At 40.6% G+C, this 26,414-nt stretch overlaps 2 protein-coding genes across 3 annotated transcripts in view; both read right to left on the bottom strand.

The window, feature by feature from the left end:
* Positions 1-23,277, bottom strand: part of apba2b (amyloid beta (A4) precursor protein-binding, family A, member 2b) — a 55,730-nt gene extending 32,453 nt beyond the window's left edge. For both annotated transcript variants that reach the window (XM_018686222.2, XM_051073813.1), the window contains exons 1-3: positions 23,153-23,277; positions 22,593-22,827; positions 6,838-6,888 (exon numbers count right to left, since the gene is read on the bottom strand). The gene's annotated coding sequence lies outside the window, so the exon portion shown is untranslated. The remainder of the gene's footprint in view (positions 1-6,837; positions 6,889-22,592; positions 22,828-23,152) is intronic.
* A 1,701-nt stretch (positions 23,278-24,978) lies between these two features.
* On the bottom strand, positions 24,979-26,006 carry saa (serum amyloid A). The gene is made up of 4 exons (XM_018686230.2): positions 25,858-26,006; positions 25,659-25,758; positions 25,394-25,532; positions 24,979-25,226 (listed from the first exon to the last, which is right to left on the bottom strand). The coding sequence occupies exons 2-4, from the start codon at positions 25,744-25,746 to the stop codon at positions 25,088-25,090; spliced, it is 366 nt and encodes a 121-aa protein (XP_018541746.1). The 5' UTR covers positions 25,747-25,758; positions 25,858-26,006; the 3' UTR covers positions 24,979-25,087.
* Positions 26,007-26,414: the final 408 nt, after the last annotated feature.

Below are 26,414 nucleotides of genomic sequence, written 5' to 3'. Positions count from 1 at the left end.
TTGCTCCCCCAGATGACACAATGGTCCACCTGATGCCTCAGTTAGAGGTCTTTTAAAGCCCTGCTTCTTACTGACCCCTCTCCAGACAGAGCTCTCTCCTCAGGCCTCTAATCCTCATTCTTTGTCAACTTTTAATCAGCAGCAGTTATTTCTCTGCAGCCTTCACTCTCTTAACCTCTGCCAGGTCATCTCAAACCAGAACAACAGCGGCGGCTCGAAACCGCTGAGCCGGGCTGCTTCTTGTTAATGACTGACTGATACTGGACGATCGACAGCTGCTTCATAATTGCATTCAGACAAAGCACCGCGGTATCAACTCTGTTCTCCAAGAGTCATCTCAGGTATCAGACCACGGCAAAAAAAAAAAAAAGACAGTGTGTACTTCTACTCCCACAAAGCTGTCTTCCACGCTGACAGATTCCTGAGAAAAATGCTAATAATATTCATTGAATGTGGTGATGGTCATTGTATTCAGTGACAGCGCAGAACAGAGCTAGCAATATTGGGCCAGGAAATATCCCCTTATCTTGTTGAGAGACAGACAGGCTGAGCGGTAACAGCCCGGCCCGCTAATGCAGTTTGGTGGCAGGCACATGAAATAACTTCTGGGTTCGGTCAATCACACAACCCCCTTGGGGGAACACAGGAGGAAAATATTCAGCAGCTTTCACAGCACACAAGTGAATAGAGACACACACGTATTGTGGTGTGCGCTGCCTTTTTCCCCCACATCTGTACACGCCTGCTTAGGCTACATTCATTTGTGACTGAAATGCCTTGAAAACAACTGTAATTAACTGTAAACTGAAAACAAAGCATGCTCTGTGCTCAGGTCTCCCATGTGTCCCCTGTTTGCCCTGCTTCACCTCCCCTTTGCTTTGCTTTGCAGTGATGTGATTTGCCAGTCTGACCTGCACACGCCTGCTAAGCTTTGTGCGAGTTTTTTGTTTGTTTGTTTGTTTGTTCAGTTTCAGTATCGCTGCTGGCCAGCTGACAGGCTGAGGATTAATCACACAGACAACCACACAGAGGAGCAGCGTCGCTCCTGACAAGAACAAAAGACAGACAGACAGACAGAGGCTTGGTTTTGATAATCAGTCTGGTCCCATGTTGCACTGATATTTTTTGCTTATCTGTGTGTGTATTTGCGTCTTAGATCTGTATGTGCACTAGTTGACACAGCGACTCTAGTTTGTTGCATCTGACTGCCTGAGCGCAGAGTGTGTGTGTGTGTGTGTGTGTGTGTGTGTGTGTGTGTGTGTATGTGTGTGTGTGAGCATGGTCGTAAGTGTGAAATTGTCACATCAATCCTCCTGAAGCGGTGGCAGGTTCAGGGGGAGCGGGTGTCGCACCTCCCAGCATCCTTTATGCTTTACTGAACCCAAGGGAAACACACAGAGTCAGACTGGAAGATTGAAATCTGCCCACCTCCACCCCACAAACACACACACACACACACACACACACACACACACACACACACACTACATGCCCTCATGTCCCAAAAGAAGCTCTGTATGTTTTCCGTATTCCCCAGCAACTGTTCTTTTATACATTCAAACTTTATAATGTAACAACATCTATTCATGTGTGCTGCATAATCTACAAAGGTTTTTTTTTTTCCCTTTTTAAGTGCATTTACTTTTGAGAGACAGAAAAGCCATCTGTGAGTCTCTTCATATCAACTATAAAGCTATGCTAATGAGGTTGGGGAATCTTTTCAGATGTGGAAGCTTGGAGAAAACAAGGAGACAATAATCATAGCAGCAAGAGCAGTTTGACAGAGGAGGCCGGCCTGCTATGTAATAATGTATGATTCAAAGCTATTTTAAGATTGCGGATTGCTAAACCTAGATTTCTTTGGGGAAATCTCACTCACACTGCTCAGTAGAAACTGTGCCAAACACGAACACAGTCGGAGCCTCGGTTTGGTAATGAGGCTGGCTCTGGCTCAGTGCTGTACCTAGACAAGGTGGGAGAACATCTATCTGTTCACGTTTGGCATCATCACATTGAGTCACTTCCTGTTTGTTCTGGTGAGTGTCAAGGTAACACACACACACACACACAAACACACACAGGCATCCAAGAGTGGACCTGATCACAGCTTTCCCTTTTCTTTCTTTCTCTTCTGTCTCTGTGTAAATCCCCGATGAGTCAAAAGATAACAGCTGGATTTCATGTCTTTTTAAGATTATAAAACTACCAAGCCTGGCTAATATCCCTTGGAAGGGCAAAGTCACAAAAAGACCACATAAAATTTTATGTTGATTTACTGTGATTAGGAGTCAAACTCTGTTGAAACTAAAAAATGGAACAAAGAACAGAACAGAGGTATGATGAGGTTCTGAGGTGCAGCCAACCTATTTTATTATCAGTGACTGACTGTGGGTCAAATTATTACTTGATTAAATTTTTCATTTTGTCATCTGATTGTATTAACTTTGAGAGACTGTGAACAGGCGTATTGACCAAAATGTCCGCTGTGAAAAGGGTTTCGAATCTCAGGTGTGTGACAGGGTACCAACTGCTCAGAGGATTATTTTTTTGATTAGTTAATTGATCATTGAAGTCAACAAAATGTCAGAAAATAGATAAAAATGTTTCCAAGAGTCCAAGGAGATGCTTTCAAATGTCTTGTTTTGTCTGGCCAACCTAAATATATTCAGTTTATGTTCATGTGAAACAGAGAAATGCAGTAATCTATCTTTATTTTTAATAAGAGGCTGGGACCAGTTTTGGTATTTTGGCTTGAAAAGTGACGTGAACTGACTGACTAATTGTTGCAGCTCTAGTTCCAATTACCCACTATTTTCATTGTATTTAGATGATAATAATAATAGTAACACTAGATATATTGTCAGATATACATTAGAGTAGGTAGAGTGATAACTACTGGCCGGCAGCCAAGGATTCTTCACATATCTCAATGCCAGTTGGCTTAAATGATGAGTGATGACACTTGCCATTTTTGTTGCTGCGAGGAGTTTCGTCCTAACACATACTGATATCCAACTCTTGCCAAAAGTTCCCTCTTCATGCAACACTTCCAGCAACTTAACTATTTGTAGGCTTGTTAACAGCCTGTCCAGTTCTGTTCTCTGTGCAAGGTAAATGTGAACACACAGTCCAGAGGGAAGGTGTGATAAATGTCTGGTGGGACAGAAAATGTGTGTGTGTGTGGTGGTGTTGGGGGGGTGCAGCATGCTGCCAGGAAATTAAAAGGAGACGGCTGAATTTTGTTGCATGTGCAAATGAATACAGAGTAACCAAGTCATACATCTCACTGTAGTCACTGGTCTAGAGTCATAACTGTTTTCATAAAAACTGTATTTATGGTTTTTGCATTATAAAAAACATGCTATCAGCAAAGGCATAAACCAACTGGAATTGGAATATCAAATTACAGATAAATAAAACAGACTGCAGACTGTACAGATAACACACACATACACAGATCCCAGAGAACAGTAAACAAACCAGAAATCTGGGCACTCCAGACTTCACACAAAAAGACACGGCCTATTTGCCTGCAGATTTTGGTGACTTCTTGGCTGTAGCAATGAGGCATTCATGTTTTCATGCGCTCAAGTGGATGAGACAATATATGTAGCACACGTTCATGTGTGATTAAAAAAAATTATTGATACTTGTGGGACATTATTTTATCAACTCTGCATCTGACATTTTGTCCAAAAACAATTTGGTTTACGACTAAAACAACAGAAACGATTTTGAAAATGCACCGTGTCTAAAACGTAAACTTTGTTTTTCTGTGTGTATAAAAAGTTTTTCCCTGTCTGCACTGAGGGTCTAATAGAGGGTGTTGTACATACTGCACATTCCTCTGACACACACTTATAATTTGGGGTATTTATACAAAATTGACTTGAGCTGAAAGGACATTTCACTGAGGTGACAGTTAACATAAAAATGACCATGCGTGTTTGCAGTGAAGATATAATTTTCTCCAAAATGTACAAATATCAAGAGTCCCACTGCAAAAGCAGGATTATGTTTTAACTGATGATGATGTTTATGTTCCATCAGTAAGTACAAATGGCTTATTGAGAGAACTGTCATGCTTTTATTTATTTTATGAAAGGTCAGATTGGAGGAGAAATAAATCAATGCCAAAGATGGCAGCTTGTAGATACACCGCCTCCATCATCTCCCTGCGGTGTGCTGAGTACTAATTTCTCTTTCCCCGGGGATGGAGCCAGGGATCATAAGAGACAGCGAAGGGTCTGACAGAGCTGGACAGTGCTGGCTGACCAAACAGAGCTAACAGCAGCACTGATCCCATGACAGAAATCTGGATTATTGCGGCTCTCATTTGAATCCCCTTACATCACATCACTCTGTATCTGGTCTCTTTGCTTGGCTCTAAAACTACACTGCAGACCTTTCCCCTGTTAAGTCGCTAAAGTACTGAGAGTCAGTACGGTAATGGCGTCCTTCAGCTGGAGGTTCACCTGCCGAGGATTCAATGCGCTTCACAGCAGGTCCACATTCAATATCTGACCCTGAACTCTGACCTTCTCTTATCGACCTACACGAGAGGATCAAGTGGTGACGTTATCAACCTCACCTGCACCTCCATGTTAATGTTCATTTTATGGTTTCATGGCAAATACTGCATACTTGTTGATCTTAATATTCTATATATATATTTTACTTTTTTATCCCTTCCTGTGTTACAACTTTTAATTTGTCTCTGTCTCCTCTTTCATCCCAACCGGTCAAGGAAGATGGCTGCCTTCCCTCAGCCGGTTCTGCTTGAGGTTTTGTCCTCATGGTGGGAACTGTCAGGTCTGTAAATAATATTAAATAATCATTTATTATAATAATTATAAAGAGTCTGGTCTAGTCCTGTTATTGTGTTACAGTGAAGTAATTTTTTAAATGTGACTTTTACATATTTTGGAACAGTCGATCTACAGAGAGATCTACAGAGCAGCTGCCACCTGAGCAGGGGGGCGAGAAACAATTTGTCTGGTGAAAAATATTAAATTTTAATTGTTTTTCTTTACAGCTTCCTCAGAGGATCTCATATATTTATGGCAATCTTGTACATTTTTTGTGCTTGTGGATTGGAAAATCTAACAAAATGCTATATCGTGATGCACACACACATGCACACACACACTAGGTGCACATCTACACAAAATACAGACTGTAGATTCAGATTCAGATAATTGAAAAGCAGAAGAAAGGAAAAAGTACAGATGATTCCTTGCACAGTGAGCACCACATGTGATGACAGATGTGACCAACTTCACAACACGGCATCAAACTCCAGCATGACTTTGAGGTTAGTTATCAGTACACTCACTGCATGGTATCACAGAACCAGTGTATACATCATCATGGAGCCACTGTGCCTTTTGATGATTTGTTACCACCAGATTCTTTGTCCTTGCCTTCATCTGCAAAGGATTTAATCAGAGTAAGTGAAGCATGGCAGCTGGCAGACTGAGCACACATCACTGCACTGCACTGGGCTGACACAAATTCAGAAGACACCCATCCTTAAAACTAGTCTACCGCTAAAGTTCCCTATGTGAATCCTAACAGCCGAGGATTTCCCATAAAATACTATCAGTGACATGCAGATGGATGGGGAGCTATTTTGAGGCTGATTATGGACCTAGTCAAGTGTGAGTATGGTTGTGAGGCTACTGTCAGTAATCTGGTTCTGGAGTCACGGCTCCTTTAAAAAGACCACACTGTGGGTCATGGTCTGAAACCCAGAACAAACAGCCCCGCCCCGTCTCTCTTTAATCCTTTTACAGAGAACGATGAGGTCAAAATCAAAAGTAAACATGGAAATGGATGGCAGGAGTATAGGCTGTTAATGGGTGATATTCAACTGACTGCAATAACAAAGGTTGTGATGCACTGATGAGTGTCAAAGTGACACTGAACTCTATTAATTTCTCTCTCTCTCTCTAGAAGGACAGCGCTGTACCAGGATGGATGAATATTCTAGCAGAAGATTAATAAATGATGAGGGGAGGCAGTGTTGAGAAGCTCTCAACACTTTGCTCAACTGTTGTTTTTGCATGCTCTTCCTCCACCCCTGTACAGTGCATCTTAAGTCAGGTTCTCCCATGATGCTTTGCTCCTCCATCAGCACACTAGCTGCCGCCTCCTTTCCTCTCTCTCTACTTCATCTCATCCTGCACTGGTGCTTATCAGGAGCAGGGTGATGTGGACAACACGTATGGATAAGATGACCGAGTGGGGGGTTCATGTTACTGAACTCAAACTGCATAGATATTTGCAACACATTAACAATGATCTAGCTGGGGAAGCTGGAAATCAGCTGATCTATTTTGAAGTCAGCATTACTTGAAATACTGCAGGATACAGATGGATATACTGATAAAAACACAGCCTTTAACATAAAAAAGTCTCCTTGTCGGCTTCCTAAATAAACCTCCACACAACAAAACTGCTTGACCCTTCCCTTCCATCATTTTAGTCCTTACTCCCTCTCTTCACCTCCTCCCTTCACTGTTTGTTTGTATGCCAGAATGACATGACTCAGTGGACAGCCAGGCAAGTTAAGGAGCTCTCTAGGGCACACAGATTGCTGTGTCTATGCCTGTTTAGTACCCAGCAACAGGAGCGTACCAGCACACAGAAACACACACAGCATTGGAGAGTAGTCATTCTATCATCATTGTTGTGCACCTTTGCCAAGTTTAAACGGTCTCCACAGTTTGGGAGGGATGAGATACTTTTCATGTGGCTCCATAAGAATTCCACCCACACTCCTCAGTATACCATCATACTGTAATAACCTGCCGAGGCACATTAAAGTAAACTTACTGATATCCGTAGGTAGGCAGAGCAGCTCTAGTGTTTCCTCCAGGAGATGACCTAAAGCACAAAAGGAGAGAGAGAGTCAAGCTGAGCATCAAACTGACAACCCACATGAAAGACGCACAGTTCAGCGAGAAGATCGAGCTTTGATCTCTTTCTCCTGCCTGGGTGTGCAGAAGGTACGAGGGGCGATGATAACAAATGGGATTGTTGGGTCACAGTAGTGAGAGGATGTCTGGAAAAAAAACAAAACAAAACAAAACACAGAGTGACAATGTGGGCAGTTGTCGCTTGACTTTGAAACAGGGACTTTTCATTCATAATATTCATAATTTTCAATACATAATAATGTTTTTTGCAATTGCAACATTTTCAAGGTGAAACTATGCTGCCACAGATCCACACTGACACTTTTTATTACACAGAAATCATGCAAAACAGTGTGAAATATCATACATTATAGGAATTAGAATATTAAGCAAAGTGATGTGATATTGAAAGTTATGTTGGATTGGCTTTGGTAATTTCAGTTAAATCTGCTAAAGACTCTAAAAGAAGATATAAATATCAAGCCAATACTTAATTAATATGGTAAAACAAACCAAATAAAAACAAACAATGAACCATCTTTGACATCTGATCTGCTCTAATCAGCATCTAGATCTAGCGTAATGAGTTTTGAGCAGGAATTTTTCCAGACTTCCTCAGTTTGAGACAGAGGTGTGACCGCAGGAGAGCGACTAACCTGTAACGAGATTTCACTGCAGGAGTTACAGCAAACCTTGTGAAGCATTAATATTAGCTCAGCTGTATTCTCCCAAACTCTGACAGCAGGGCTTCACCATCTGCCACTAAGCCAAGACCGCATGTCACATCTCATCCTAACGGCCTGAGTCCCCTTTTGACAGCCTCAAGGTTGCTGTCGCCACTCAGCAGTTGGATCAGATCAACCAGAAAACACACCAGCGGCACACACTCTGTTGGAGTTGGTATGATAGGCTTTTCACAACAGCCAGTGGGGACTGTGCTGAGTGAAGTGATGCTGTTGGAAGGAGCAACAGTGGCAGCTATTTACCAAATAACAGAACAACTAATCTGCCGTGATTCCCGATTGACACAAAATCACATCAAGAGATTTCCACTTGGTTATGCAATAACTACTGTTCAAAGTGACAAATAATCAAACATCTTCTTCAAAAACAGCTGGCTTTCAACAAGAATTCAAAACAACTTTGGGTCCTTGGCAGAGATTGGTTGCTTTAGTTGGTTTTGGTAGGGAATAAAGACAGGCACGAAAAATGGGTGTCTGAACTGCAAGTGATCAACACTCGCTGACTCATTCTTCCAAGGGAATAAGAAGTTTTGTATATAAACAGGAGAAGAAACAATGAGCAATGTCTGAGTGAAATACAAAGGACATAGCAGCTTTCAAAACAGCCACTTAGGTACTTCATAATTTCCTCTCAAACATACTAGAAAAGTGGTTAATCTTGTTGGGACCGAGTTTTTATTTTAGGTGAGAAATACACTGATCAGCCACAACATTAAAAGCAGTTACCTGTTTTAATGTTATGGCTGATCGGTGTCCAGAGAGTAGAATGATAGTGCCTCTTCCATCTAACCACTGCTGTGGTTCACCATGACTCCCCTCCTCCTGCTTGCACACAGCCCTGAGGCTTGTATTGGTCCCACAGGTCCAACTCACACTGCAGCACACTGCAGCTATACAGTGTTTGAGACAAAACACTCAGCAGATCACACTCACAGCCCACCCAAAGGATACTCGAGTCTGCTGCAATCTAGGAATCTTGGACAATTGTGTGGCCTCATTCTCACCAGCATATTGAATCTGGAAACCACATTTTTTATTAATAACCACTGGTATTGTCGTCTTTGTGTCCACTCTTCTGAATTCCCTTTCCAATGTCATAAATCATTCCTGACCAATCATAGTATTCATGAGTTGTTTCGCACTGCAACAATCAACCACAAGTACTCAGAAATTAGATACGGAGGTCAGAGGGCACAGGGGCATGTGACTGAATAAAAAAACTTAAATTTTACAAAGAGAAAAATGAAGATTCATGCGACAATGAACTGATTATGAGACGACCCCACCACCTTTAACTCTTCTCTCTAAACCTATTCCAGCCTAATATTTACCAGTGCCCTAAACCTACAACACACCCTCTTAGAGTGTCATGGCTTCTTAACTCCTTTATTGATTGATGGATTAAATAGGACTTTCTCTCAGTTTTTCAGATGTGCCTGGTTTGGATTTGACATGACTGACTGGCAACAAGAAATACTAAATGTGATTTCGAGCAGAGAACTGATCTGTTCTTTTATGGCACTTTGGTACCATTAGTATTTGTAGTAGAGTTTAAACTAACAGTTATTGTTATAATCAATTATTCTGCCAGTTATATTATCAAGTGATTGATTGATTGGTCTACAAAAACATCAGAAAACTGAAAGCATTTTCTACAACCCAAAGTGACGTCACCGAATATCTTGTTCTGTCCAACCACGAGTCCAAACCCCCCAAATTATTTGATATATTGTTGGCGGAAACCTGGAACCATCAGATGATTTCTACCTGTAAGATTAACTGATCATCAAAATAGCTGCAGATTAATTTCCTGACTATTCAATTAATTGGCAAATCATTGCCACTCTAATGCACAGTGACTTGTTTACTGGAAGACAAGACTGCAGAAATAATCAATGATTATCAACTGATCTCTTTATTATTTAAGAATCAATTAATTATTCATTTAGTCTATAAGCTGTTGTAATTGTACAGAGGACTGGAATCTGCAGCGGGAAAACATGATGTGATGGGATAATGTCATGCATTAAAAATGATTTTTTTTGTTACGTCATGTTAATGTGTGCACAAAAACAAACAGACAGCTACACAACACCTGTGTGCGCATACAGACAGCTCAGCTCGTCAGCACCCATCTTCAGCAGGAAATCTATCCCCATTGATCTGAAACCTCCCTCCTCTATCATGGCAAAGGCTTACAGTACCCTGCTCACTCTAAAACCTTGCATAAGCTGTTCCCTGGCATTTAATACCCCGTCAACATTTTACAAGGTTGCTCACTGCCATGCTGACGTGCCGTCCTGTCCCGGAGCAATAACTAAGCTCTCTTTTCTGTATACAGACCTAAGGCAGCTAAAGATGGAGCAGAGGACAAAACAAGGAGCTTGAAGGCAGAGCAGAGATATACAAGCCGCAGGCTGCTAGCAGTCCAGTTAGGATGTCTCAGTTCTCTTTGGCAACACATCAAACTCAACAAATGTGTTATTCCACTGATCCTCCTCAAGAATATGGTGCATTGTATTGTGTATAACATCATGACAAAGTAACAAAGTGGTACTGCAACACTGACACAAGGACTCGTATTTAATCATTTTCATTATTTTCAAATTCATTATCTATTCAGTTCAAACCGACCTCTATTAATTCTCTCATTAGTATTCCTCAGCTAGCTTCTACTCACCCAAGGCAGAGAGGTCAGCGTAGACGGCTTCAATTTCGGCGTGTAGGACCAAACCAACAGACTGTTTTTGAGTTTATTGCTGAGGTGTGGAGCCTCTCTTCTGACCTTTGAAATGAATCTTGAACCGAAATCAGAGGGAAACTCTTTGATGCAGTGCTTGTGTAATTAGTTTAATGCAGTGTAGTGCATGCTCAGTGCTGTCGGTTTACGTGTCCATGTACAGCACATCACAGAAACATTGTCTGAATACATGGCTCACACAAAACTTTGTTTTTCCTGTCGGGTTATTAAAGGCACCTATTATAATTTACTCAGTAAAGTATTCAGAAAATGTTCCCTACATTAGAGAAAAAATGTGACATATCCATATACTTTTTCACACCTCTTCAAAATGTGCCTTATCTAGTGTAATTAGGTGTGTTTGTGGTGTAAACACCAACACGCCCAAACTGACTGACAGCTCTTTAAACACACAGACTAGCATTAGACAGCACTACTCTCGTTTACTTTCACCTTCCCACTAATGTGAGCATCATTCAGTATTGCTTGGTTCCTGTGTGGGTGTGTAGCCTCTAAAAGGGCGTGGACCTTTTAAATCTGCGGTGCTGCATCTAAGATGAGACACCACCATATTTCTAGTCTACTTATCTCTCAGAAAACTGAAAGCCATTTGTGGACGCTCACAGCTCTCTAATATAAAACTCAACTGGATGTCTTTCCTGTCGTTGAGCACATTAGCATGCAGGGTTTTCCCTAGGTTTCTGGAGGGCTTAGGCACACACTGGTAAAACAAGGCTTACAGTGCATGGAATTGAACGCCGATTTTCTCATCCTCCAAAAGCCTTTTGACAATGTAACCGTGCTTGGCAACTTCCCAAAGTTTCTGTTCTGTTGGACGTCTGCAGGCAGGTCACTTTCTCAGTGGGTGTAGTCTCTAGCCAGCTGACTGAGTTACTGTAGCGAATCAGTTCCTCTCTCACCCTCATTTAGCATTTTTCAGACTGTCTCTCTGAGCTCATCATCTGTGACAGACATAACTCCTGGTCTTTTGACAGATTTTCTCCTTGGTTTATTTCTGCAGCAAAGACATCAGGATATGCTATAAACATGGTTTTTGTTTTAACACTCTTAGAGCTGACTAACTCTGAAAGACTCACTACAGACTGACATCATTCACTAGCCTAGCAATATTAAGACTACAAACACCCATAATGCAACACTCCATTCAAAAGGAATATCTGATGTAATGAACACGTAATTGTCTCGTCCTCAAATATAAGTCCCTCCAAGTTTTCAAACCTGATTTCCAGAGATAAATATCGTCCTACATCTGGAAATATACATTATCCTTTTTGTCCATGGAAGGTAGAGAATTCCCAGCGTAGTTCTTTTTTAGTTGATGGAGCTTAGGGACTGCACCTAAGTCTTACAATGGCAGGGAAAACCCTGGCATGCATAGAGGACAACAGACAACAACTGGGTTATATAATCTTATGTCATGATCTGCCCCCTCAGTTGCCCTCAGCCCTCATCTCGAGCTCTGTCCTGTCTGCCCCGCCCTTTCCACAGACCTGTTTTGACCCCTCGTCAGCCCTCCTTTGTTTGTCTGTTTTGGCTCCTGGTGTTCCTATTCCATTATTGGATTAGATTTATGAGGATAGATTTATTTATTTTTTGGATTCTGCCAAACTGCTTACAAGCCAGTTCTGTTCATTTATCCCAGTACCTTAATTGCACTGATGTGTCTGCATGAAAGCTTTAAACTTGACATCTTATGTCTTCTTCTAAATTTGCTTTGTACTTTGTATCTTAGTCACTGAATGCAACAATCAAGATAACTTTTCCCAGTATAATATATGTACTCCTCACTAGCCACACTTCAGTCAGCAGACCCCAGCTATATCATCAGAGTTTCAAAGCACGGAGTCAATGAGTCCATATGTTTACAGGCACAAGCTCAATAACAACATACTCGAGTCCCCAGAGTAATGACTGGATATTGACATGCATGTGCAGACACTCATTAAGATAATCACCACAGCCACACAGACACAGACCTGTCGACTCCTGTACTGATCAAGAAGAACAAATTAATAGATTAATAGATGAGTTTGGTGTTTTTAATTAATTACTAAATTAATTGATTAATCAATAAGAGAATGTGTGGAAAATATTGTCCTAAGCATATCTTTTTAGTGCTTTAAATTTCACTCCCAGATACATTAAGGTTATATCTATTCTTTTGAGATTTCCTAAAAATATGTCAAGACTGAAGCTGACCTAGAAATGTGCTGATGTATTGTTACATCATCCATGTTTGGCTTCATATCCATAGACAAACAAACAACGGAGAAGGCCCAGAAATAGAAGCCACATCCTCAGTAGCTGGTTTTTGACAGTGCTCCAGTGTTAAAGGATCTTTCCTGCTGCAATACTTTCACCTATAAGGTGAGTAATAGCATTAGAAAGATGGCCTACTTAACAAGAAACCTGCTGAGGTTGGTCTTTGAAGTGTTACTTAGGGTCTGAAGTGTTGCATTTTTTTCCTCGATCCTTCAAGAGAACACACAACAGCACAGCAGCATAGATGGATGTCTGCACATCAGTCTCTGCTTGACTGGCTGTCTCCTCAACCTTACCACTCGTCCTCCAGTCAGAAGGTTAATGCTAATGAGCTGTCCGAAGCTCTAAAATGTGCCTCTGTCCAAGGCATTTGTTGAGGAGGCACACCAAGCTGTCTGAGGTTACATCACATCAAACTGAATACCACTGCTCTTCAGCGATTTAAAAACACGTCAGTGTTGCTACTTGCAACACCCACCCATCACATTCAGGTGGAATCATTCAGTGTTATTTTTTCAGGTGGCTGCAATGTTTTAAAATGTCTAAAAGAAACTAAGCTTGTCTAGAAATCAAAAGCAACATTCACACTGATAAACTAATATCTAATCTGGTGTTAAAACTACTGTGCACTGTAACACAATCTGAAATAACTTCTTAGATTCAAACTACCAACTGATGTTTTTATACTAACACAGAATCAAGAACTCTTGTAAACTGAAGCATGTTCTGAAAATCAACCCCCTGATGATCAAGTATGCTGAAAATCACTTAACTAACATGCCAATGTATCAGCTCGGCCTGGTTAAGAAAAAATTACAGACGTAAATGTTCTTACATTCTCTGCTTTTCCCTTCACTCTCATCTCTTCCCTTTTTTCTTGCTACTTTAATTTATCTATTTTTTTTTTATCTGCATGGTCCCTCATTTCCTGGTCTCACACTGTAGATAAAACAACCATCTGGATGCTCTCCACCAGCTTTATCACACAAATGATGAACAATCATCTGTGCTGTCAATCAACACACATGTTTGGCTATAGAAATAACAGCCCAGAGGCTGGTAGCAATTCAAATTTCAGCCTGATTCACGTTCGTCACGCTTGAATAACTACAGCATGCTGCATTTTATATGGAAATACATTTGCCTCTGCATCTTATAGACAACAGTGTTTCTACGAATAGCAGCAATCTCTGAGTGTTGAGAAAAGAAATTTACCAGATGTGAATTTGTCTGCGGAGCCCCGACAATGACAGCAGCAGGTGAGGCTGTCTGCACATCTAAATGCTAATGCCATGCTGCTCCTCAAACAAATGCAGTAGCTAATGAGCTGGCTCGGTGAATGCATCTTAGGCCTAAGTAATGACATAAGTGACAGCACGCCAAGGGACCGGAGTCATCTGATGACTCACAGCACGGCAGGAGGGTAGGTAAAATGGGTATATTAAGGTCACGCATACACACACTAGCACTAACCCACACACGCACAACCTGAAAACTAACAATGCCAAGTGTTTGCCAAGGTTAGTTCCTCTGAAACTTCAGGTTTTCTAATTAGAGCCTGTGAATATTGAATACCTGTATCTTCCTGTTGTCTACATGAATCTTAAAATCTTGTGACATGAAAAGACAAATTCTGGAGGAAGACTGATCCTAGTCCAAAGTGACAATCGTTGACATCTACCATATGCTGCTCGGGAAGTGCATCGTGCACACACACACACACACACACACACACACACACACACACACACACACACACACACACACACTACAACTTTGCAAAAGACATGCTGAAAGCTCCAAGACAGCCAAACTAACAGTGAACAGCTGAAGTAAACAAATGCAGTGCTCTATCTTTGAAAACAATTACGTTTAAAAATCACCAAGTACTTCATTGATTAAAACGTCAGCAAAATGTCAAAATTTAACGAAAGCAACTTAAGCCTGTTCGGTCTGGTCTGACAGATAACTGAGTAACACTGAGGAGGTAGGTGAGAGCAGGAAGGGCTGTGAAAAGAGGACTTTGTACATAACAAAATAAGATTAAACTTAGTTCTCTACAACATTTATCAGAGAGCACTGTGGTATTCACGTGCAGTACATACACATGTGCCTCTTCAGGATCATTTTAGCAACACCTGGCACAGCTCCAGCAGCCTGTACTTTCAGTACTGGCGTGTTCTCGCTGTATCAGTCCATTCTGGTTCATACCCTGTGGTGTGTTTCCCTGAGCGGCTGTTTGCATCTTTATTTATAGTTCATATTTTTTATGTTCTTGCACCCTGTCGACCTGTGTCACAAAAGTCAATAGCTCAACATCAGGGTTGGGGTCCATTTTGGATTTTTGTTGGAGATACACTAAACTCTGAAGCCAAATAATCTCCTTTCCAAATCTTACGTTATTTAAAGAGCATTCCACCAATTTTACACATGAAGATTAGTTTACTGGTCACAAGGAGTATTACTCAGCTTGAGGAAACAGCTGTATAATGTCTTCTGAAAGGAGCTTTCTATAGTGTGGGAAAATAACCCAGATGATGTTATCAGAAAAGAAGCCGTTCTCTCTAGAATAACTCTTCTCAAGTGGCATATTTAAATAACATTTCATTTCGTTTGCACTTCACTTCCACTATCAAGATATCACTACAGGTTGAAAGTTAATAAATATTTCTGTTTTCTCAGCCAACAAAATGTAATTACAGATCTCAACTCAATCTTTGAACTTTCGTTATTTATAAATGTGGTTAAATGCTCAAAGCTGGTTTAGATTTGATACTTCAAATTTGATATTCGATTCTGATTTGACACACTCTGATTACTCTAAAGATACTTAAGAGGAGAGAAGAGTCAGGTACATTCATCTGATCAGATTTATCAAACTGTACTGAGATCACAGAAGACAAAACTGTGAAGGGGAAGCAGACTGATGTCATTCAGATAGATCCAGTTAACGACTAAGGTTGTTTCAATGCGTCTCATTCTCCGTCTCTCTCTCTTTGGGTGTCGCCTCAGAGCCATTCTTTAGTGCCACCCATGATTAATGCAGCTATGAATGGGTTTCTCTTTTTACCGAGCACTGTGGGAGAAGGGTTTCTTTCGTTCTTTCTTTCTCTCGCTTTCTTTCTTTCTTCCTTAGCCATTTTGCTTTCCTCCCAATGTGACCTGATTTAGTCAAAGAGTGTGAAACTGATTTGGACTCATTTGCATGCTAATGCCATAAAGAGAGGTGAAATGATGTGTATGCATCACCTCATTGATTCTAGGGGACACCGCAGCACTTGGAAAAATTATCTGCAGTTTAAACTATGTAATTCACCCACTCATTATTCATAAATTCAACAAGGGAACAGTATGAAAGAACATGCTCGTCATGCAGTACCATGAAGTACCACTCCATATTTCCACACTGAAATGCAAAAGATCTGTCATTTTTGGTTTATGGAGAAACAGCTTGAAGATGTGAGTTGGTTGCAATTTTCTTAATTTACATATTACATAAGTCCCTTAGTGTCTCAGAAGGTCAGTTAAGACATGATCTCTAATGTTATGACTAACAGGGCGCTCACACAAGACATCCAGAGACATGATTCATTAATGGGCATGGCCAATAAAAAGATCAACATTTAATACACAATACAATTGGACAGAGCCACTGCTCAGCACAGAAACTTACACTACAGGGAAGCGAGATGATGAAACACAACTTGATAATGCACCAGCATATTTGTGTGCTGGTGAAGTAGACCACAAGCCAGGTCCACGTGATATATTTTGTTTGAAATGAAAACCTGATAACAGTTCCAGATGGAGCTCACTGTAAAGGTTCTACATTAAATGCCAGTAGAGATCTATCTGCGGATGCTTTGAGTATGAAACAGGATGTGATGCTGCTTGCTTCAGCATGAGCTGTATGCCAAGAAACACAGAAATTGGAGCTGTACAGAATTTCTAAGATACATTTCATTGTTTTTAAAAAAAGCCACTAATCTTAATATTACAGATGTTCATGTGCTGAGCTTTGGCTGTAAAATGTAAAAAGCACTAATTGCAAAAAAAAAGCAAATAGCTTTTTTTCTATTATAACATATCATATAAGGCTCCAGTTGGGAATGAACTTTAATCTTCTTTGTGCTACCAGTACATTCAGCTTGCAAAGGCTTGTTTAAATGTTACTGATTTTAAAGCAATGATATTTTTTAAGGACTGTTCTCACATTCAGTTCTGTCTGAAGACTAAAAAACATCAACAAAAAGATAGTATGCATCTCCGCTAAACTGGCAAAGAAGCAGCAAAAGACGAGAAGACAAACGAGAGCTGTGAGAAACTGTTGCATCCCATTCCTGTTATCAGCAGCACACCTATCCCAGGACCAGTGGAGCTCTGCATGTGTGGAAGCGATGGGGTATTTAAAGCAGCAGCAAAGATAATATCATGTTTGCCTAGTAAGGGGACTGTCAGTGTAGATTTAGCACACTACCTGTGCTTATTGAAGACCTTAGGCTAAAGACAATGTGGCCTTGGCCTTCACACTTGACTCAGCACTGTGCCATTTTGAACACTCAGGAAAGTGTGAACGACACATCCCGCTGGCCTGTGACATCTCTCACAAACCCTCTGCATGCCTCGACTAGTCACTGCCTCAATATTGATTACTTGAAGGTACGGGTCACTGATGTGTTGAAAAATGTCAAGGGAGTAAAGACAAGTGTTTTGTGCATTCTGGAGACTGACTTCTCAAACCATAAAGAGGTTTAGAGCAGGACAGAGAGGCAGTGACGGGAGAATAACACAAGAAAAACAACATGTCATAGTGAAGGCAGCTGATGCCATGCTGTAGAGGTTGGCTTGCTGTGTTATCACTGGCACAGGGGTGATTTTATTTCTTATTTCCTTTTCCTTTGTCTCTGAATAGAAACTATGTTAAAAGCGCCTTTGCATGTTATCTATACGCCAGCTGAGGCATCACAGAGGTCCCTAGGTTCTTGTCCCCTCGGAGAAAAAAACAACAACAGCTCAAAGACTGGCTCACATTTTAGGAACTGTCAGAAACAATGAAACAAGAAATGTTGAAACAGTGCCCCTTTAACCATGCCTGACTGATCCACAGAGTGTGACCTGGATTTCTGCATGTTTTTCTTTACCTGTTTGTAAAGATAATAACAAGTCAAGCCCCTGAGCCAAAAGTCAGCACTCCATTGAGAAAAACGCTCAGCCTCTTAAAGACCAATCAAACCACTTCAGAACGATATCCACTGAAGGAAAGCTATAGGCGATAGCTTTGTCTCCACATCAAAGAAGTCCAGTGAGACTTTTAAAAAAAACAGCATGACAGAGGCAGAAACACAGATCACACTTTCAAGGAAAAACAGAAATTGAATGAGACAGCACTGTCAAAACAACTTGTGTAACACTAATATGGCTGTCATACTCATGTGTGCGAAACTAGAACAAGAACTGGACAACAAGGGCTGACCCAACTCCTTCAGGATACTCCTGCTTTATTTAGAGATAACTGACCGTAACTGTAACACGGCCCAGCATTTTGTATGGTTATAGTATGGAGAATTATATCCTTGAACTTAAAAACACAACTTTAAAAGCAAGAGCCATGTCAGATCGCTTTAAAAATAAGAATCAACCCATGTACTGCACCATGATCACTGGATACAAATCTGAACAGAAAAGGTCAGCTTTGTAGATGACTGTCAAATTGAATATGTGATGTGAATATTTCTAAGGAGTGGCATCAGCATCAGATATGTGGTGGTGAGTCACTTATCCTTGCAGCTCTGACAAAACGATGCTGTAATCAAGCCTACATGTGAACCAGAAAACCATTTCCCCTGGTGATGAACGCTGAATTATGATTAATCAATAAACTCTTAGGAAAAGTAAAAGAAAAACAGCTGTCAGGAAGCCAAAGACAAAAGATTAAAGTCCTCACTATGCAAACAGAACTCCCCGCAAAGCTGTGCAGTGGAAGATAATCGATGACCCAAAGAACATACGTCTGTAGATATATTAGGTTACGGTGCTATTTCAAATCACCTTATGAAACACAACCAGAAAGGATATAAAAGGTTCAGCATATTTTCAATCAGCACATGTAGAGGTGAAATGCTTCTGTCAGCTCTAAATTCTTTCTCCACTCCACTCCATAACAAAGTTTCTGTTTGGGTTTTATTCTAAATTAAGCTGGATGCAGCTGACTGCAAAACAGAACTACAGAGCACTCAAAGAACACATACCTCTGCATCAATCCTCTAAATCTGATATTTTAATAGGAGAAAATGTTTGTTTGTTTTTCAATCTGTATTTGGACTCAGATCTGAGTCAACAAAGGCAACATGACTTACAATCAGGTTAATTTCTGCTTATTTTCTATGATATTGTTCAGCTCAGTGTTTGTTTATGAAGCTAAGCAGCAGAGGGACTGTAGTGATGATGTCAGCTGGAGATAAATCCTCCACAGACGGTGAATAATGGAACAACTCATAGGACAACATGACACCACAGTGATCTTACTGGAACACAGGGATGTTTTCTGAGTCAATGCAATGCACCCTACATTCACATAAAAACAATCTGGACATAATATCTCATACAAAAATTATATGAGCCAGTCAGCACACAGGACCAGCGGCGAGATAAATGTTGCCTGATAAAATCATCCATTTAACTCTTGATGCTGAGATTTCCTCCGTACATAGACCGTCAACCCTGTCTCCTAGAAACTGCAACTAATCTGCAATAACAAACACATTCTGAAGTAAAGCCGAAACCAGATTATGTTTTTTCATTAACATCATGATGACATGCTGGTAATTAACACATGGCAAGTTGCAAAAGTGCTGATACTGAAATTGCTCACTGACAGCGTATTTGTTTTCCTCCAAAATATCCAACTTTGCAAGTTTGATAATCAAATAATTGTTTTAGTCATGTATCAAGGGAGAAAGGCCAAACATGATGGTTTCAGCTTCTCATAATGCTGCTTATGTCTGTCACTGTAACTGAAAATCTTTGGGGTTTTTTTGGTTAAACTAGCAGTTTAATGATAGTTCCTAAGTCTCTGGGAATGGTTATGGACCTTTTATAAGGTAAAGAGCTTTACAATAGCCCAAAAGCATAATGTAAGTTCTGTTTTTGGGTGGACATGCAGTCTTTTTGGCCAGTGGTCAGTTCCTTTGTTTTGAACAGGACTACTCATTTTACTCAAATACATTCATTTCCAGCAGGATTAACCTACAGGAAGCTCTAAGGTGTAAATTACATTTAGCCTCCCTCATCTCTAATCCCTTACCACGTCTCTGTTTGCTAGTTAACACACAGCAACAGTGCGCTTTACAGCTCATCTCCTACATGCTAAATCCTGTCACAGATGAAAATTTGCTGCCTTTAATTGCTCACACAAAGCTATTCTACAGAAGCACAATTGTCTGTAGCAGCGCCGCAGCACCACTTATCTTTTTGAAACCTAATCATAAGTCATCTTTTCAGTTGCCTTTATGACACTTTTGCAACATGGAAATCAACACCCACCCTGTGGCCCTATCTATAGGTTTTATTATCGAGGAATCTTTTGTTTTTGCCAAAGGGCATAATAGTCTGTTATTGTACCTCCGCCCACACCAATGTTATAAAGAGAGCACAATATGTAAATGTTTGGTATATGAAATCCATAGCTTACTGAGCAAAGCTTTTAAGAAGATATTCCCCATGACATTATATAATAAATCACTGATTTCCCTCTGCCACTGCCATCCACAATGATAAGGCAGACTAAAGATTAAAGATGCTAAAGATATATTGCTATTTGTCCAGACCTAGTAACAAGTGTGTTTTTAGATCAATTGCTTTGATAGGGTAATGGTTTAATCACAGATTTCCAAATAGTTATCATTATCCTTTATAATTTGTGCAGCAAGGCTTGAGGCTTGTTGCCCTATTCTGTTTCCTCCCCTGAAGTCCAATTTAGCATCCTCCGGCTGCAGCATGAATAAGATCCCAGCGGGCTGTAGGGAGGGTGTTTGTCCTTCAGTGCAGGTGCTACTCAGAAAAACTGTCCCAGGCTACAGAGATGGTGAGACAAAGCAGGGGAGTGAAAGAGATATGAAAGTGAGGACGGACCGAGAGGAGCGGGAGGAGAAGGTGGAGGGGGATAAACAATGAAAACTTAGCATCTCCACTTTCAACACAGCAGCAAGTCAACATGCTGTGTACATCCTCCAAGGCCTTATAGGTTTCTATCATGGCTCTCCTGGGGCCCCTCACTTTCTCTAATAGCCATACATTACTCTCCTCTATCTGCCCTCATCCTCTATAGCCCTGGTCATCGCTCTCTTCCGCAGCTGCGCCACAGCCATTGTTCTCCTCCTCTTTCTGCCTGTCCTGCACTCCCCACTGTACAAGCCCCTTTATGCATGTTTACTCTGTTCACCTCTTTTTACACAGATGTTTCTGCTTTATCAGTTTGCCTCTTTATCCAGGTTAGTATATCAATTAAAATAACTGCAAGAGGTAAGTGTTTGCTTGCTTTTTTTGGCTACATGGGATGGAATTGCTCATGTTTTTATCATGAGGTTCAATAAAGAGCCTGCGGTGTGTCTTTTTAATATCAGCAACCTGGTACCCAGATATTTACTTCTGGTTTCATTTTATTGGAATGAAAATGTCATTTTTTTCTGTTTTGTTGCATCAATCCAATGATTGTAAAATTTATATATACACATACATATAAACAATTTACATCTTACTGCATTAACCTATAAGGTTTACAGCACTGTTAATGCAGTTTAACATGCACTGTATATTCCACTGTGGGCCGCTTCACCTCCAGGGACAATACTGCTGTTATGAGAGAAACCAACAAAAACAAGACTTGTACTGAAAACGCCTGAGAGCCTGAAGGAATATCATATCACAAGTGGACGACGGCTATTGAAAAGCATTCTGCATGACTGGATGAGGACAGACGGTAAGGACATAACACTGTATGATGCAGACCAGACCCTGTGAGCCTGTCCCCTGCTCCCTCTGAACAATGAACAGTCAGCCAGACACAGCGCCTAGTCAGCAACTGCCCTCCCCTGTGGCTGGCACTGGCACAGAGTGGTACACGGGCAGGCAGTAAAGGATGCACACAAATCCTCCACCAAATATAAGCTCCAGATACCTGTGAGCCTTACACTGCGTTCAGGTCCTGAACAACTTGAAGCCAGTATATTAAGCAAAGCAAAGGATATTGTGGCGTACTGAGATGCAGGAGTGTAGTGTACCTTACACAGTTTTCAACTTCAATCCTCTGACTTCAACTAAATATGTAATTCAAACGTTAGACAAGTAAAGGGTAATAGGATGTATCAGATATACATAAAAGAAAATGGGTTGAAAAAGCCATTTCCACAAAGAGAACTCAGAGTAGCCTGCAAATGCCTAAGGTGCCGTTTAATAAAACGATGGAAGAAAAGAACTGGACCATTAAGGACGCCTAAAAATTAATGACCTTCCTCTTCTGATGAGACATAAAGGCCTATGGCAATATAACTACAATCGATAATTTTAGGCGTAGACTAGGCTGCGCATGGATGAATCACCGTGGATCGTAGCGTTAGGTGTGAACTGACTTCCAAAGGCAGCTCCAATCTTTTAAACAGAGTTAAATGCCTTTAAATCACACGCCAGGCTTTCAATGCAAGAAATGTTTTCGGTCAAAGCTCACCGCCCCGCTGCTAGCACCGACGCCGAGGACAAATCCACAGGCTGAGCGATAAGCATCCGTCCACCGCTCCTCCGGATGCCTTGGAGGAGAAACGCTTACAGCCTCACTAGACGGAGCGGGGTTCATCGGTTGTTTACCGCTGATTAACGGTGCCGTTATGATATTATAACACAACTGCGACTTACCTGGAGAATTTCATATGCTGATCGAGTCACCTCCTTTTCAGATCTGTGAGGGATGGTGCTGGCTGGTCGAGCATCACTCAGTGTGTGTTTCACCGACTGAAGCTGTGGCGTTACGGAGGCACTGTGCCTGACAGCGGCGCCCCGGAACGTGTATAACCACATTCAACGGAGCCCACTGCAGTTGTCTGGTCCGTGAACACACCGCCCGCTACCCCACCCGAACAGCGCGCGTTACCTAGACAAAGAGTAATCCGTTACTTAGACGTTACCACACAAATATAACTAAATACTGGAAATAAATATGCAAAGAATTCAACAAATGTCTTTCCTGCACTTATTTGACACTGTAAACTAACACATCACCGTATAAAAGCTAATTTGGATTTAACTGCGTCAAACATTAAATGCGTCTGCATACGTTAGATTGACCATTAGCTAGCAACTAGCTATAATGTATTAGCATAATTGGGATCAGTCAAGTAACTGTAGGTTTGTCTAAAACAATGTTACGTAAACTCAGAAGGTTGTTAAAACCCTTACCACTGCCCTGACCACATTACCTGAATCACAAAATACTTCTCCAAGTATGTGGGTGAAAACATTTCTCGACCGCTGAACTATAAAATCGATTTGTAACCCGTTTCCCGGGTTACGAAGTTTCATATCCAGGTAGCCGGTGGGCGGCCATCTTTGTTTTTTTAAAAATGCGGAAGCAGTCGCAGGGTGGGAAGCGAGTTTTCAAAATGTCTTTTGTCTCTTTGTTTTCACCGTTTTGTGGACGGGATATTTTTCTTCCAAAGGAGGATGTTAGAGGAGTGTTGGGGATTCTGCAGATATCACCAGAACAGAGTGAGTGTTTTAAACAACCTTGTAGTTTTTTCCAAGCATAGCAGGTTACGTTAATTGCCTATTTAAAAAACCGAGCTAAGGCTAGCTAAATAGCTAACTAGCTAACATTATATCAGAGTCGTCTATGTATTAAAACATGATTACAAGTCAAACTTTAAAACACTCACCGCTCTCTACGCTATTATGTACGCTACTGTGTGTTGGAGTGAACAGACTTGGTGCTTGATTGACATCTTCATCATTGCTATTAATGTACAACTGGTGACACCCTTTAGCTTAGCTTTAGCTTTATCACCCCTGTTAGTAGGTTGAATTTGGGCACTTTGTGTAAATTCCCAGTCTAATAACCCAGAATTATTGATTGAATAGCGCTTGTGTAGGTGTGAACGACCTGTACGAGTCTGTATTTAAATGTATTTAAATTAGCAGCAGGTTTTGTAAAATGATGAAAATCATGAATTTTTAAAGGGTCACTTAAGGAAAATGACACAAATATACACATTCTCACTTCTAATGCTATCCATGCAGCAGGTTTTGAGATTCACGTATCTGTTCACCCCAATATAATAGAGGTGAATGCAATTTCATTTGACGTGCTCAAAGCACCAAAATATTACATTTTAAAAATTCAGCAGCAATTTCACAAGGTTTATTTCTTCTTTAGAAAGAAGTTCCAGAAACAACTGTTCACTCTGAGGTTTGTAGATAATCCAGCATAACAGCGACTCTGTAGAAAAAATATGACATTTTGTTTGATTCTGAAGGTTAATTGTGATTGCATTTAGTATCTCTGTTATAAACTGCATCAATCACAGAGGATCACAATGGATCAGACTTGACCTTTTCTGTACAACCTACGTGGAGATTGGGAAAAACAGCTTTTATTTTCATGATTTTAACCTAACCTTAAAAAGTTAAGTCACACAACAAGGAGGATTTCCTCTAAAGCGTTTCAGTCGTAGATGTGAGTTGGAGTCTAGCACTGCCACCGTGTGGTCATGTCGTAACATCACAGCTGAATGAAGCATCAAGGTCACAGATGGACAGAGCTGAAATCTGTCACATTAAATCCACGAATGCCACAGAAAACCCGACTTAATCCTTTTGTAAGGCAACATTATTTCACCAACAGAGAATTGGTTCTCCCTTTTAAAAATAGTAACTTATGATCCAACAGTCAAGAATGCTAAAATATATAGAAGAGCAATATTAATTTGAGTATGTTAGCTTTTTAACTGAAGAAAAGTTGAAATTACTAAACGGAGGATAGCAGCTGATTTTATGAATGATTCACAATCATCAACCATCTGACAACATAGTGAAACCACTCGTGTCAAAAGTTTTGCTTAAAACATATTATCATTGCCATTTATGTTACAAATATTGAATGATTTTGTTATGTTATCACTGTCCAGTGTCAAATCATGTTACAGGTTTGGACTTGGGTCAGAAATTTTCTGATGTAAATAAAAACATTAATTTAATCAGACAGTTTATTTGAGAACATGATGATCACTGGTGATCAAGAGGCAGGAGGTCAGATGACAAAACAAAATGTTTATTGTCAATTTGTGTTGTGTACAACAATAACTGCAACACTTGAAAATTCTTTCATTACTGTTATTCTAAGTCGGTGGTTTTTATCCTCAGTATTTTTCAGGAAGTCCTGCCGGCCTGAAATGGTTGGGATCATTTCCCTCCCGCCCCCAGTGGTTTGCTCTCTGATCAGCCTCTGAGTCCTCAGCACCGTGGCCCATTTTTTCCTGCACCCACTCTCTGGTATTACTGCAATAGAGAAATACACAATGAATATTAGCACAGCATGCATCAAAACAAGTCATGTTTTAAATCATAGAAAATGTTGCAAGAGGCCCAAGATCAGATACTGTATAGATCATAAGAGCACAATATAGGGAAAAGCAGATACTGCTTTCCTAGTCTTTGCCCCTCACCTGATAACTTCAGCTGCCCATCTGCCCCCTGCTCCTCTCTGGGCAGCATCATAGTTCCCTCTGGCATGAAAGTATTTGTCTGAGTTTTTCCAGTTGGCTTCCCTCATGTCACTGTAGGCTTGCCACATATCATGAGCTCCTGAGCAGAACAAAAACAAAGTTTAATAAAACGAATGAGAGAATTAAATGTCATGTAAAACACACAGTCCTGCATAAGAGACACACATTGTTCTTGTAAAGATTTTGAAAAGGCCATGTCCCTGACCTTGAGCAGCTTCAACGGGAAACTTGTACCATTGTGCATTGGTTTCCACAATTAGAATCAGAACAACTCCTGCCACAAACAACTTCATGGTTATAGATGTCTAAAGGGGAAAAAACAGTTAATTTTTTATTTAAAAAAAACACAAAGTTAGATACATTTATATTCATCAGGTTCTATTGGCAAATTAGATAACACTTACTTTGCAGTGCCTGCAGAGAATAGTCTTAGTAAATTGTAGAATATCTTGTTAGTGATGACTCTACAGAGCTGACTCCTGCTTATATTCTGTTCTGAAAAAGGCTGGGTTGTAGGTGTTTCTAAAATATGGAAAATTCTGAAATATCAGACAAACACTCTGAGGACATTCCCTAGTTGTGCAACTGCAGGTATCGATAAGGGCAGGGACAACAGATAGCTTTATGTAAACAGAAAGATGCAAGAGAGTTTTTGCTGCATTTCATGAAGAATCTGTTTCTGTTGGTCATTATACCTTTATAAATTAATATTCTGCAATAGCTCTTTTCATATTTCTTCAGCAGTTGTTTTTTTTAAATTACAGAACATGGATGACCTTTCAAGAAAATACAAAAATATATGTGTTGTTGTCAAAGCTGGATCTGTATGATCCAGTGCTGCAGTTTTGCTTCTGCTGTTGCTGTTGTCTGCAAGATTTCTATTAGAGAGATTTCTCCCACTCCTGCCACATCTCTGCATTACCAGGACCTAAACAGACTTTCTTGTTGTCAAATGACAGGC

This window comes from Lates calcarifer, linkage group LG2, assembly GCF_001640805.2.
Source record: "Lates calcarifer isolate ASB-BC8 linkage group LG2, TLL_Latcal_v3, whole genome shotgun sequence".
Lineage (NCBI taxonomy): Eukaryota > Metazoa > Chordata > Actinopteri > Centropomidae > Lates > Lates calcarifer.
Note: the sequence above shows the minus strand (reverse complement) of the source record. Positions and strands in the feature narration are given on the sequence as shown.

Coding starts and splice junctions, on each gene's coding strand:
- saa (XM_018686230.2), bottom strand. CDS start 25,746: ATGAAGTTGTTTGTGGCAGGAGTTGTTCTGATTCTAATTGTGGAAACC. Junction 25,533..25,658: donor TCCCGTTGAAGCTGCTCAAG/GTCAGGGACATG, acceptor TGTTCTGCTCAG/GAGCTCATGATATGTGGCAA. Junction 25,227..25,393: donor TGGGCAGCTGAAGTTATCAG/GTGAGGGGCAAA, acceptor TCTCTATTGCAG/TAATACCAGAGAGTGGGTGC.